This window comes from Pygocentrus nattereri, chromosome 1 (genome assembly GCF_015220715.1).
Source record: "Pygocentrus nattereri isolate fPygNat1 chromosome 1, fPygNat1.pri, whole genome shotgun sequence".
Lineage (NCBI taxonomy): Eukaryota > Metazoa > Chordata > Actinopteri > Characiformes > Serrasalmidae > Pygocentrus > Pygocentrus nattereri.
In genome coordinates, this window is record NC_051211.1 from 17,354,990 (window position 1) to 17,369,930 (window position 14,941).

General features: G+C 43.2%; 1 protein-coding gene across 1 annotated transcript in view; it reads right to left on the bottom strand.

The window, feature by feature from the left end:
* Positions 1–1,691: 1,691 nt before the first annotated feature.
* Positions 1,692–14,941, bottom strand: part of ep300b (E1A binding protein p300 b) — a 38,065-nt gene continuing 24,815 nt past the window's right edge. Inside the window, 14 exon segments of the mRNA XM_037541947.1 lie at positions 1,692–4,310; positions 4,312–5,757; positions 6,009–6,290; positions 6,382–6,543; positions 6,772–6,939; positions 7,174–7,453; positions 7,707–7,853; positions 8,691–8,841; positions 9,362–9,429; positions 9,558–9,635; positions 9,935–9,991; positions 10,629–10,739; positions 13,281–13,369; positions 14,322–14,561. Of these exon segments, the coding sequence (XP_037397844.1) occupies positions 2,904–4,310; positions 4,312–5,757; positions 6,009–6,290; positions 6,382–6,543; positions 6,772–6,939; positions 7,174–7,453; positions 7,707–7,853; positions 8,691–8,841; positions 9,362–9,429; positions 9,558–9,635; positions 9,935–9,991; positions 10,629–10,739; positions 13,281–13,369; positions 14,322–14,561 (4,686 nt within the window). The 3' untranslated portion in view covers positions 1,692–2,903.

Below are 14,941 nucleotides of genomic sequence, written 5' to 3' on the forward strand. Positions count from 1 at the left end.
TGCCAGAATGTACCTACCAGAACACATAGTGCCAATATGAAGGTTGGTAGAGAAGGGATAATTGTTTGGGGCTGTTTTTCAGGGTTTGGGCTCAACCTTCCAGTTCCAGTAAAAGGTAATGTTAATGCTACATCCTACAAAGACATTTCAAACAATTACAGTGGTAGAAGTTTGTCCCAGCATGACTGGGCCTCTGTGCACAAAGCATGGTCCATAGAGACATAGTTTGATGGGTTTGGTGTGGAGGAACTCCAGTGGCCTGTATAAAGTACTGACCCCAACCCTAGTGAACACCTTTGGGACGATCTGGAATGTTGATTGTGCGCCAGGCCTTCTTGCCCAATATCACTGGCTGTCCTCGCAAAGTCTTTTGACTGACTGAGCACACATTCCCACAGACACACTCCTAAATCTTGTTGAAATCCTTTCCAGAAGAGTGGAGGCTGTTACGGCTGCAACAAGGGGGGGGGGGGGCAACACCATTTTAATGCCCAGTTTTGAAATAGGACATCCAACAAGCTTGAGAGGTGTGATGGTCATGTGTCCACATAGTTTTGCCCATATGTTGTGTATGTTTACAGGATGACCCAAAAAGATGAAGTGAAACACCAACAGCTCAGAGCTGGATGACAACCAAAATCACAATGAAAGAGCCGTGAGTACGGCGACACCCGACATGCCTAATCGAGTATGGGATGAATTTGACTATGATGTTGTTGATGTCTGTACAGCTGGAGGAGGTTCATATTGAGCACCTGTAAATTTATGTAATAAACTTCATGCCCATTGAAACCATTTACAATTTACTGCACTGTTCTGTAACAATTTACAAGTGAAATCATTTTGAGATCGGGTGAAGCCTTTTGAGTCATCCTGTATTTTCAGTACATACAGCTACACCTCAAGCTTGAAATGGGTTCCATTAGGCTCACTAGTGTGTGTTAATTTAAAAATAAAAGGGTCCAAATTTAGGAAGATCCATTATGTAAAAAAGATCTACAACTCAAATATAGTAACATGGACTTAATCATGTGGTCAACCATTTCTCCATGTAAAACTTTAATGGCCAATATACAATACTGTGCAAAAGTCAGAGACCATCCTTAATTCAAATAAAGTCTAGTCCAAATGGCCATGAAGTACATCATTCATTTTTCAGGTGATACATCTGAGGAGATTAGATAAGATAATCTGCTTGCATGTGGAAGAACAAAAGGGAAAAACTGAAGTTCAAACAACTACAAGAGAAAAATGGGACTCCTAAAACATGTAAGACCTGGTCGACTACCACAGATGTCCTCTTCAGATGTACAGAATTTAAAGCTTCTACCTTTGACAGGAGAAAATCAAGCTTCACTCTTGTTTCAGATCAGTTTGTCGAGTTATCTTACAGTGGAAGGATCAACACCATGGGTCAGAAAGGAGTGGTAGTGGTCAAAAAGCTGTTACTGAGAAAATGAAAATGGGCAAGAACACCCCAGGTGCAGACCTTAATACCTTCTAAAACTAAACTTTGCAGATTTCTTTGAAAAACTAAAAGCAGGTCTCCTGAAAAGAAGGAAAGCTTTCTGCTTTTGTTCCTGATGATGAAAATGGAATAACGGAATGGCCTTTTAACTGGTAATAAACGAGTGATGACTTTTGAACAGTAGTGTGGCTTGATATGTGACAAATGAACAAACTAAAAGTGATGACGTATTTTATCTTCATTTTATTAAAAAAAAAAAGGTAAGGAGTCCACAGTTTGAGTTTTCTTTGTACAGTAAAAAATAATTAAATTAAACTCCCAAATTTCAGAGCAATGACATTTCTGAGAGTGGAGCAAGGGCAGAGGGGACGGAGCGAGAGAGAGAGAGAAAAGAGAGAGAGAAGAGAGCGAGATCAGTGGCATTCTCTCTGTTGGATAAACTCTAAATTCATCTATTCATCTTGGCATGAATAGCAGCTAAACAGACAACACACAAACTTTGATGAAGACACACCTCCTTTCCCCAGCAAGTGTCACATGGCGTGTGCACACCCAAACGCACCCATACACATTCATAAGCAAACACACTCGCGGAGCAGGTTGTACGGGGTATGTGCATTCAGGAGGTTTGTCCCATGCGGGCAGAATGGCTAGGCATTTCAAAAGTGGCACAACTTATTAAAAAACAAACAAAAAAAAAACCCACCACCACTGGCCAACAGGACGCACCACTAAACCTTTTCCTCCAAACACTGATTCTTACTCTACTCAATCTTATAAACTTGCTGTGGATGTAAAGGAACGGCTTCCCCATTTTGACGGGTATTAACAAAAATAATCTATGAATTGTAGCAGTCTCCAGGAGCAATAAAAACCCCAAAAAACGCTGGAATAAATAACAGAATGCAAAACCAAGACAACCAAAAACTTGACAAAGAAGATATGCATGATGTTTGGATAATTAATAATTTTAACAATAACAAAAACAATGATAATCAATAACATTTGTAACACTCCACACTGTAAAACTAGTAACAGAGACTGGTTCATGGAGCAAAAATATATATATATATGTATATATAGAAAATAAAGCCCATTGCATTCAATGATTCGGTCTTTTAAATTTAACAGTTTTAAAATCTTAAAAATATATCTTAAAAAAGGTAAATACTCCCCTAGACCCAGCCCCAAAAATATTACCTGCATCATATTCTCTGAGTCTGAGAAATAATCCTTTCTCTGTACACAATTTGGGGGGAAAAAAAGCCATAATTTAGCATTCACCTCTTATACACGTTTATGTTGATTAATTGCTGTATCTCCCATAGGAAGGTCAGAGTTCAATGTGTTCATACTGACAAAACATTAAATAATTCATCACTGCAATATAAAAAAGGCTAACACTGTCTCTGGCAAGTGTCCATGAGTTCCATAACTACATAATGTCTAATGTCATATTCACACCAAGATCCTGTCCACTAGGGGAAAGCATGTCGTTTGCTCCTGTCGTGTGGAGTCCTGCCATGCCACTCAGTTGTGGCAGCATAGAGTTCTGATCTGTACCGAATCCGCCAGGGTCCATAGCATTCTGCTGCTGCGGAGGTGGTGGGGGTGGAGGAGGCGGAGCCATGCCTGGCAAGTGTTGTTGAAGGTGGCTGGGGTGTGGTGACCCTGTCTGGGTCTGGGGGGAAATGTGGTGGGGCGAGGGCTGGGGCTGCTGGGTGCGTGGAGACGGGCTGGAGTGTGGCGGCTGTGACTGCGGACGTGGCGATGGCTGAGGTGAACGCACCTGGTTGCTGAGGGATGTGGAGAGTTGCTGTTGGCCCTGCAGGTGTGGTGACTGTGACATCTGTTGTTGCTGCGGGCTCATAGGATTGTTCTGCTGTGCAGGTGAAGCTCCACCGAGGTGCTGTTGCTGCTGCTGAAGCAGTCGCTGGTGCAAGGCTTGCTGCAATAGTGCAGGGGACGAGGGGGGCTGAGGCCTTCCCTGCGTGGGCTGGGCCTGTGGACCACCTGCACCAGAGCCTCCATCAGGCCCCTGTAGTCCTGCATTCTGCTGCTGCTGCATCTGCAAGTGGTGTTGGTGCTGCAGTCTCTGCTGCAAGGCTGCTGCAGCCTGTTGCTGAGTAGGGTTGCCTGGGTAACCCTGTTGCTGGGGCTGCTGCTGCCCAGGTTGTGCCCCTGGTGGCACTTGGCTCACTGGAGGTACCTGCATGTTTCCTTGCTGACCCATATAGCCTTGCTGCTGTTGGAATGCAGCATGATTTCCCATCTGCTGCTGTTGCTGTTGGAGCTGGAGTTGCTGTTGCTGTCTCCTTATTAGCAGCTCTCTGAACTGTGGAGTCATGTTGGCCATGTTGGGAGGTGCCTGCCCAGGCATTCCTTGCTGTTGCTGCTGCTGCAATGCAGCAACTTGCTGTTGCTGTAGCATAGGCCTTTGCTGCTGTTGCATTTGCTGCTGCTGCTGGAGTTGAGCCAGTTGAGCTTGCATGTTCATACTCTGTCCCATATGCATGCTTGGCTGAGGCCCACCTCCACTGACTCCAACTGGCTGCCCACTCATGGCCCCTGGCACTCCTTGAGGCCCAGCTGGGCCTCCGGCCCCACCTTTATACTTGTGAACTCTCTGCTTTATAAATGCAGCCATCAGCTGTGGGTTGGAGCGCAGAATGTGGAGGACTTGCTGTTGCTGCTGCGGTGAACTTGGCGACCGTAGAGTTCGCAAAAGGTCCTGTAAGGCTCCTTGAGGGAGACTCCCACCCGCAGGTCCCCCTGCAGCACCGCCCTGCAGGCCTGCCTGTACCATATTCATCAAGGCGTTGCGACTGGGCATTTGCTGTTGCTGTGGCTGCCTGTTGTTGTGACTGCTGCATTTGCTGCTGCATTGCAACCATCCCAGGTTGACCCATGATTGGAGGTCTCTGTTGAGGTGGCATGCCCTGTCCTGTCCACTGCTGCTGAGGAGGCTGAAGCTGAGGATTGGCCCTTTGCTGCAGCTGCACTTGTGGAGGGAGTTGACCCTGCATGTTAGCTTGGGGCGCAGACTGCTGTTGCATGGGGCCTGTTCCCACCATCATTCCCTGAGGTCCCTGCGGCTGCTGCTGCTGCTCCATTTGGGCCCTGGCAACAGAAGCTTGTGCCTGTGGAGGTAGCCCTGGCCCACCTACCATGCCAACCCCAGTATGAGTCATCCCCATCTGCCCCTGGGGTTGTTGGTGGTGGGGATGTGGTGGAATCATGCCGGCCTGAGTGGCTTGTCTTTGCAGGAGACCTTGAACTTTTGCCATCTTCCTTTGGGCATCTGCCACTTGCTGGATTTTCATTGCAATTTCCACAGCGGCAGGAGGAGGACCTGAAGGCGGTTGCTGCTGCGTTTGTGGGGGAACGGGCACGGCTCCTGGATTGCCAGATTGCTGTGGAGGGGTTGTAGGACCAAGGCCTGGTTTGCCCTGGGACTGTGAGTGAGGAGAAGAGCCTGGAGGTCGAGGGCCATACTGAGGCAAGTTGCTGGGATGTGACAACTGTCCTGCCTGTTGCTGGGGAACCATCTGTGGCTGTGGCGAGGTCATCATTCCCTGAGCACCAGACAACTGTTGAAACTGTTGATGGACAGGGAGCTGGGGAGGCAAGTTACTCTGTTGTTGCTGTTGTTGCTGAGGGTTTGTGCCTGGAACAGCTCCTATTCCAGGTGGGGGGAGGGGTGTAAGACTTTGCTGCGTGGGTGTCTGTGGCGTGGTAGGTTGGGTACCCATTGATGTTGGTGTGCTACGGCCTGTAGCACCATTATCTGGTGATGGAAGACCTCCAGGTGGGCCACCTCCACAAGGAGGCTGCCCAGCCCTCTGCATGGTGGCCATGCGCCTGCGCAGCATCTGCGCTTGCTGGAGCCTATGTTGCAGCTGCTGCTGACGGAGCTTGTGCTTTATGTTGAGGCAGAAGGGTACAGGGCATTTGTTCTCCTGGCAGTGCTTGGCGTGGTAGCAACACAAGGCAATGAGTTGTTTGCAGATAGGACAGCCACCATTCGTCTTGCGCTTGCAACCCTTCGTGTGCTGTACCACTCGCTTCATCTTCTGGCAGGATGGCAGAGAGCAGTTGGCATTGCGACACTGGCAGGCGTGTACCAGGGACTGGATACAGCGCTGGATACTGAGACGACGTGAGTCGCCAGGATTCTGAGTGGCCGCTGCAGCCTGGTTGTTGCTTTCATCGTCCAAACCCAAACCAAGCTTCTCCATCTTGTGCTCATGACCCTTAGTGTTGTAGCAAGTGATGCAGAGGTCATAGTCCTGCAAAGAGCAATAAGAAAGAAATGTCATTCAGTTTTTCCAGAAAGTTCTGTCTTTGTGATGCCCTCTCCCTCCTTTTTTAAATCTACTTGCATAACATCCAAACTTTCTATAGGACCTCTATAAAAACAATCTACTAACAGCTACATAGCAAGCAGCTAATAGGCCCAATCTACTTTCCTAGTTACGAATGAGGTAAGTACAATGCCCACAAATACAGCACACAAGAGTGCACCCAGCTGTGTTCTCACCTCACAGACAGTGCAGTGGAAGCGTGTCTCCACATGGTGTTTGCATTCATTGCAGGTGTAGACAAAACGATCTTGGCTCTGGTTGTGCAGTTCCACCAGCATACACATGGAGCTCCACTTGGCTCTTCGCAGAGAGCTGAACTCCAGGTGCTTGTCACGTGCTAGTGTCAGGAAGGCATCACGTCCGTCCATCAGGTCACAGGCCATCAAGGGATCTGGATCCACAATAGGAGGTAGGGAGTTGGCAGCAGGGCCAGCAATGAGACGGATGACAAAAAAGACCTGCAAAGCAGAAAAAAGGGTGGTTCATCAAAAGATCCAACTTCTAGGGAGTGAATGCATGAAAGGCGCCGAGGACCTGAGTGCAATTTACCTCTTTGTGTTTCTCCATGGTAGCATACAGTTTCTGGGACAAGTCGTTGGAGACATTGGGCATTCCTGGTTTCTTCTTGTTGGCTCGACTTAAGCTGCTCTTGTTCTTGCTCGTTTTCTTGTTGTTCTTTTTCTTGGCATTTTTGCTATCGCCTGTGGTGGCCTAAAGAGTCACAAACATCATGCAATCACAGTGGCGTAGCAACAGATGCCTACTAAAATGTCAAATTCCAGACCAATTATCAAATTCAAGATTTGCATGTAGGAAGCAAGGCATATGTTCTGTGACCCACTCTCCATTTCACCATGCAAGGTCAAATCTTTTGACAAGGCATACAGGCCAAGTAAGTAAATCCTGTATAATATGTCGGGCTCCTGAGCAAACACTTACATCAACACTTTCGCTGGAGGTGCTATTCTCTTCTCTCTTCCTCTCCTCCTCTTCCTGCTCCAGCTCTTTAATGCTCTCTTCCAGCACATTGGGCCAGAAATCGCCCTCAAAATAAGGCAGTTCCTTTGCACTAGTCAAACGATCTTCAGTGGCTTGCTTGAAAATGTCCTAGGAGAGGAAAGGCAAAGAAAATGGGCCAGGGGTTAAAATGAGATGTGGAGCAGAGCTTTACATAAACATAGTAAGAAAGTTGTATAAAAAAAAAAAAAAAAAAAAAAAAAAAATCATGAATAGCTATAGGGAACAAGGGGAGGTTCAAAGCTAGAAAATGGGGCAAATGTTCAGCAGGGACTTTGGACAGTATCCTTCATAGCTTAGTAAAACACTACACCAGTGATCTACCTTGTAGTCATGCACAATTCGTTCAGCCACAGCCTTATCCAGCATCTTCTTGTACCACTCCTGCAGACGTTTGGGTTTTGGTATCTTCTGCTCCGGAGGATGACAGTGGAAGATGTAATCATCACCTTCGCTGGGTGGGCATGCCCAGATATGTCCAGTGGTGAACCCCAGTTTTTTAACATACTCAAGGTAACCTATGAGGATCTCGTGATAAACGCCAGTCCTCAGTTGACGTGGCTGGAAAAAGTGCACACTGTCCAGGTAGGATATATACACACGTCTGCATGAAAGGCAAAAAGAAAGGAGTGTGAGTAAATGTGTGTTATTTCAAATCCCATTTAACATATTACAAAAAAGTATTAATTTCCAAAGAACAATACCATCTAGACATCCTGACATTTAAGGAACAGCCATAAAAAAAGATGGAAAGACAAGGTCCAGTTCTACATCCCATTTGTAAGAATCTTATAATGAGAGTATGTGTACTAGGGAGAGAGTGACAAGTGAGTGTTTGTGGGTAGATTTTCTGTCACCTCTGATTAGGTGGGGGGCAATCTGAGCCATATTCTTGCACGTGCATTCCAAAAAAGCACACATCAGCTCCGTCAATGTCCTCGAATGCAAACAGTGCTTTTGTTCGGTATGGAAACGACTCAGCCATTTCACCACTGTCCACAAACCTGCGGGTACACACACACACACACACACACACACACACACACACACACACACACACACACACACACACACACACACACACACACACACGGAGCTTTAGTCACATTTCAACAGCAGCAACAATGTATGCTACTACTTGGGCTATCGAATATACTCTTTTTTGTATATTTTATTGAATATTATCTTGAATATTCATATATACTTATAAGAGTATGAAAAATGTTCCACATGAATAACTGAAGGGGGGGGGGTGTCTTATTTTTAACCTGCTTGAAACCACTTTATATCAGAACCCACACTCTAAACCATGTCTGCTTTTTGACCCGGTGCAGTCTGTTTCTTTCAGCTCTGGTAAGCTAGTTAGCCAGCCCATGCTTAATTATTTTATGCAATAAAAGCAACCAAGAAATGGCTAACTAAGCTAACAATCCAAAGCTCCAGAAAAGTTATTCAGACTGCACCTGGATTCAGAACCAATTTCATCACCTCATATTGCGAGATTCTCGCAGGCTGCACCATATCGCTCCACTGCCTGTATGTTGCAGGTAACAAATTAGTATTTGGCTTAATACCCCTCCCCAAGCAATGAAACTGCTTGGGTTGCATGGGTGTTGGTTATTTGAATGGCTTTCTCCTTTTCAAACATTTTAATTAGATTTTCCAGACAAAGATCTACATTTTGATCTATTCATTCTATTTCAGTATGAAAGAGGAATTTAGGCTTGGTACAACACTGAAAATGACATACATGCAAAACATTGTTAAAAATGTCTTTGTCTATGTCTTTGCATTAGGCTAATGTATGACCAAATTTTCCTAACAGGAATGCAGGATCGTACCTGGACTTCATGCCTGGCTTCACCTCTACCATTTTGTCAGAGACGTGCACCACCCGGATGGTGACATCGCCACTTTCCGGATGGTTCTGCCGCTTCAGGAACTCATTTACCCGTGTCTCCAGGAAGCTACCCAGTTTCGTCTGAGGAAGCCCTGGGAGCAAGAGGAAAAAGTGGATAACGTTTGCTGTTAGTACGGTGACAGCAACATGTCTGCATAGAGTCTGAGGGTATCAACACAAAAGTCTTTTACCATCCTGAACTTCAAAAATCTCAAGGATGCTTTCTATAAATAAGAGTGTATGGACAAGTATCGGCATTCCGCTTACTTATGCCAGTGAGCATTCAGATTAAGCAAAAAGGAGACTATTCCAGCACGTGGTAGCAGTCACTAGAGGTTGTAGTTAACTGCTCGTTAGTTATAATTACATTTCCATGGTACACAATGCTTAACAAAAAGTTTCAGATTTACTTAGGCTGTTACAAATGGCTGCACCCACTCCTGTAAAGAACAATTATTTTGTGTTCAAATGTTTTGTATCTTCAATAGGCAAAAGAAAGGAACTCCAAAAGGTATTTATTAAAGAATAAAACTATTAAATCTTTTTAACACTCGCCCTTTTTAGCTCTCCTCTCTCTTAAGCCAGAAGAAAAATGAAAAACCATCCACTTACTTTTGGCTGTGTATTTATTCTCCTTTCTCGTCTTTTTGGATATCTTCAGACAGCCTTCGCACACAAAGCTGAACAGAAACGGGAGGAGGAGGTGAAAAAAAACTCTTAGCATGCTCAGCTAGCTGTTGTTTATTGCTAATTTGTTAAATTTTCTTTGAAGACTGGAGGCTCAAAAGTCAGACAAAATCCAGCTCACCCTAATGGCCATATTGTCTCGTTGTGCAGGACACAGATTTGATGCATTTTACGGCCACACTCAGTACATTCCACAAATCTGCAGGAGAGAGGGTAAATATGTCAATAGGAAAAAGAGAATGAATGAAATCAAAGAACTTATTAGCAAAAGAAAAAAAAAAAGTAATAACCATATAATGAAAAAAATAATTTCTCGATCATCCCAACTCTGCCACTGACATCAGTGCAAATAGTACATCAACCACAAATGCTGCAATACCATTATATTTTAAAATCAATTCCATCAAATGTCATGTCACATCTTTCAGCCGTTAATTCCTTAAATCAGTCAATCTGCAAGATCAGGCTGTTATTCAACGGAGCAAGAAGTGAACATACAGCTCAGGGTCGAGTGTATCATTCCTCTTCTTCTGAAACTGGTCTTTATTGATGGATCTGTGAAAAAAACAGAAAAAAAGGGGAGATGGTAGAGGGAGATGATATGATAAAGTGTGTCAACCTATTCCTCAACAACAATTTAACTATGTACCACGGCTTTATACAGGTCAACAACTTGACAGGCATCCATTGTGTACCCTGTTCTCAGAACCACTCTTTTAGCCCCGTAGAAAATAAGTTCTTTAATTTTTTTAAACTGGTATTTTTTTGTATATTTTTCTATTATTATTATTATTATTATTAGGCATTTTAATTTGCCTGATGATCTACTGGTTTGCTATTTTGTTAGTACTTTTTTGCCAAGTTTACAACAAGTAGTAAGCCCTGCATGTCTTAATATAATTAAATGCATAGTAACAAAAATAAACTGAGTGAATACTCAAGTACTCTTAACAGGAAACAGTTAACAAAAGATGAAGCAATAAAATAACTGAACAGAACAAATCATGCATAGCTTTTCAGTTATCTTTACTGAAAAAAATAGACAGAAAACAAAAGTATAATAAGAATACTTTAACTAAAACCTGCTGATTCAATGATATGGTACATTTTAACTGGTTTAAGCAACAGCAGCTCTGACAAAACCAAATAAAATCACAGATAAAACAACAAACAGCAGTGATGCATTACTTACGTTTGTGGCTGTGTCGGATCGTCGCCCAGGGATACGTTCTCCCCCTGGATTTCGTTGAAACACTTCTCACAGAAGTGGTACCTGTTAGCAAGAAGCCCATATTTGGGTGAACTACACCATTCGCCAAGAGCACAGCCAATCACAGAGAAGGCACGCGGAGGGAGTCACCAATCAGGGCAGGGCAGGCCGGGGAAGGCAGCGCGCAGGGTCGTCGCCGGATGCAGCCAATCATGAAGCAGCGTTTTTGTGTGGGCAGATTGATTTGATTGGTTGCGTGTAAATTTCGGAGAAGGATGATTGGTCGCACCAAAGCAGGCCAATGCAGACATCACAAGCGTTAAAGAAGGAGGGAGAGAAAAGGGGGAAGGGGGAGAAGGGGGAGGGGAGGGTAGAATGAACAATTTAAAAAAGTGTGAAAAACAAAAATGTTACGGATGAGAAGAAGAATGGAGGATGGAAAGGTGGAGGGGTGGAACAGAGAGAGGTGGAGAAAATGAATCAACACGTTTCAAGACAAAATAACCATCTAGCTGGAAGCCAAGCAAAGCACAGACACCCTCCCATCCACCAGCCCCTAAACACACTCACACACTTACTCACACACACAAAGGTTGGAGCTAAATTCATGAATTCAGGAAATCCCTAAGCCTAACTACATTAACCCTTAGAAGTTGCAGTTTGTCAGCATGATAGCAGCATGCTGTAAATTTATAATCAACTGTTTCTCACTCAGAGTTCAAAATGATGACCTCCAACTATTATTAATACATATTAATATGGATAAATCTGGGGCGATACGAGGAACAATATCATGGCACTGCTTTAAAAACCTGATGCTTGCCTAAACTCAAAAATGGATTGACCCCTACCTACTTGATGGCAACGTTCAATGGTATGGCTTGGCCTGACCTGCCATCGTTTAAGACAGATGAAAGACAGAGTTTCTTTTCTATCCTGGAACACAAGTGGTAGAACCAACTTCGACTGCTGTACAAATAGCTAAAGCCCTAAAAGTCTCAACATCTTCAAATGCCAACCCAGCCCTTCAAAAGGCCCTTAAGAGACATTAGTCTAGCACTTACTGAAATGTCTTGTACTGAACCTTATGTCATGCCTTAATTCTGTATTTTGTATCTGTTTCTAGTTTGTTTCTGGCAGTGTCTTAGCTCAAGGGTAAGTACTACGTTTAGTGAACTAATAGTTTATAGCCTAAAACCTCTACTAAATTCTGACCACTGCTCCCAAGGCTGCTGCTTTTGTGATGTAAAGTGAACTAAATTTTCTCTTCTGCCTCCCTATACTCTGACTAGCACTTTAGACTGCAGTAAAAAATTAAAACGTGGGAACTAATTCTAGGGTAAGCATTGAGCAAAAATGCTTGTTGTACATCTGATGTGTTTTGTCATCATATCATTTTGCATTGCAATGTTTGGCGAAACTGCTGACAATTCCCGGCTCTAAACAGTACCCCACTGAAACAAGTGGAGATTCTAAACTTTCAATCCATACCAAATCTGCATTTGTATATGGAAGAGATGTTGTAATATGATTTCAAATGCATTGTACACAAAACAGTCTTCTTTTGCACAATGAAAAAAAATCCTTCACATTGTTATAGACTGCCAATACAAAATGTAAATCAAACATAAATTAAATGTAATGAGCTATGTAATCAAAAATATACACTGAAACAGTACAGAAAAAGCACTTTTGACTTCACTTCACTTCTAAGGGCTAATTATTTATAATCAGTAATTTTGAATAAAACTGCAAGTTTTGTGTTCAATTTTAACTGACTAAAGTGACATTTAACAAATCTGAAATGGAATTTAATCCAACCCTAACAAGTGAACACGAGTATGATACATGAATGTGAACACATGCATATGCTCATTCACTCACGCACACGCGCGCACACACACTCGTACAGGGCGGAGAGAAGGACAACAGAGGCCAAAAGAAACAGGTGGATACGGAGGAACGAGTATTGGTGCAACTGAGACCCATCATCCTATCAGACCATTTCAAAGAGATCCAGCCTTACGCCTTTCATTTATGCTCAATCAGCCCCAAAAATGCACACAATGCAGGGGAAATCTCCAAAATGCACAGCTTAGTGCGCTTTCAACGAGAATTATGCACTGACTTTTCCAAACAAGACTTCTGTTATAAAGCACCATGTGTAGTGGCAAAGTTCAATGCAGATGTACAAAATGACAGACTGGTCATTTACTGTGGTAATCTGCTGGTAGACTGAGGATTCTCTTTGAAAATGTCCACATTGTAAGTCAAATGGTAAAGCAGGAGTGAGTGGTGGTCAATAAAAACCACTGAAAATTCCCCCCCACCAAACAAATATCCACCTGTGATTGAACAATGCTTTACTTCATGAGATGTGTGCTCAGGACAAAATTGCTCAAGAACATCTGAAATAACTGATATTGGAAAAATGTAAACAAAAGCATGCTGATCTATAATGGTGCAAGTGGATATGTGGCCCTATTGAATATACGTGGTTTTTCTTTCATGTTTTGGTGTGCATTGGTTGCAATAAAAAATGTAATGTAATAAATGAAGCTGCCAAGCTATACTCGTGTGTGTGTGTGTGTGTGTGTGTATATATGTGTGTGTGTGTGTGCGAGCAAGACTGACCTGTTTTGGTAGCTGAAGTAGGCAGCGTCTCGTGGGATAGTGCATAGTTGTTTCCCATAGCAGCACAGAGTTTGAGGAGAAAACTCCAACTGGGAGGCAAAGAGAGAAAGAGAGAGGAATGGAGAGAGAATTTTGTCTTGATTAATTACATGAATCATTCATACCTAATGCTGTAAAATATTAAAATTCCTGCCATAAAAATGACTGCAATAAATAAACCACACGAAATTGTATTTACTGTATTATTTATTAACTGACATAGTTCTATTAGATTCAAGCCATCATTCTTTGAATGTTGTTTATTATTTATGTCAAAAACCCTTTTTGTCATGCACTGTTAAAGATGAAAAGAAGTATAACCATGACAAAAACACTGGTCCAGTGCAGAACACAGATGTTTAAATAAGCTTTTTTTTTTTTTAATTACTTGCTAAAAACGCTATGGATGCAGGACAGATTGAGCTTGAATGAGACTAAAGTAACTGTACTAAAATATAAATTTAAATTCTTTTGTATAGGCCGTATGACAATTAAGTATTATAAGAATGCAATATAAGTCTAAAATGTTTTATTTGGGTAGTGGTGGTTGGGTACGTTACTAAACCTTTTCAGCATATTTGGTGCTTATTAGGGTGGGCAGTATGGCGATTGTGTCAATACAATTTTCTATTGCCGCTTAAAATACTTCACATCATTCAACATGTTTCGTTTCAGAGCACACAAAGTGCTACTTCACTGAAGTTAGTGCAGTTCTGTATCTGAAATGTTGAATAAAACGTATTGAAGACAAAGTGTATTGATAAATTATATGAATTACTCGTTCCTAACCCTATACAACATAACTAGCTTACATACAGTTCTACTAATTCTAAGTATCTTAGCGTGTTATGTCCAAGAATATGCTGGTGCAGAAGTAAGACAAAATCCTAACAAGAACAAGTGTCCGGTGCAGAACGATGCATTGCAGTGTACTGTGAAAAGGTCTTGATGTCATATTTTTGCCATATTGCCAAACCTATACATGCACACATGCACACTCACCTTCCTTCCGCAGCAATAGCCAAGAGTCTGCATGACTGGGTCAATCTCCTGCTCAAACACTTCAGCCAATTTTGAGCAATACTTATACACACGCGAGGTCTTCCTGTTGTAGAGCCAGGCGTTATTGAACATGAGCCAGACGTCGTCTACGTACTGCCACGGCTCCTGGTACTGCCCCGTGTCTAGCTTCCGTTTTATGGTGGAAAGATCCATGGGATTCTTTACAATGTCAAAATAGTCCTGGAGGAGCATGAAGGACGTAAAGGCAACAGGAGAGGCGAAGATTGAGATGGACGAATGGAAGGAAAGGGGGCCGTCATCACCAGGCAGGACAGCATTCCAGAGTTGAGGAAGAGGCAGAGTTGTAGGTCATGGATAAGGATGTCATCGTTTTCGTCGTAGCAACAACGTTCAAGTGCAGCAGAGAAAGCAGACATCCAGCAGTGAGACCATGGTAGAGGTGAAAGTCGGGTCAGAGGGAGAGAAGAGGGGGCAATGTTGAGCGCTGTGGAAGAGTTCATGCGCACAAACAGAGAAACGTAACAGATTCCTGCTCCCTCATATCACCCTGCACCCTCACACACAAACACAAACACACAGAGATGCTTCCATACATGCAT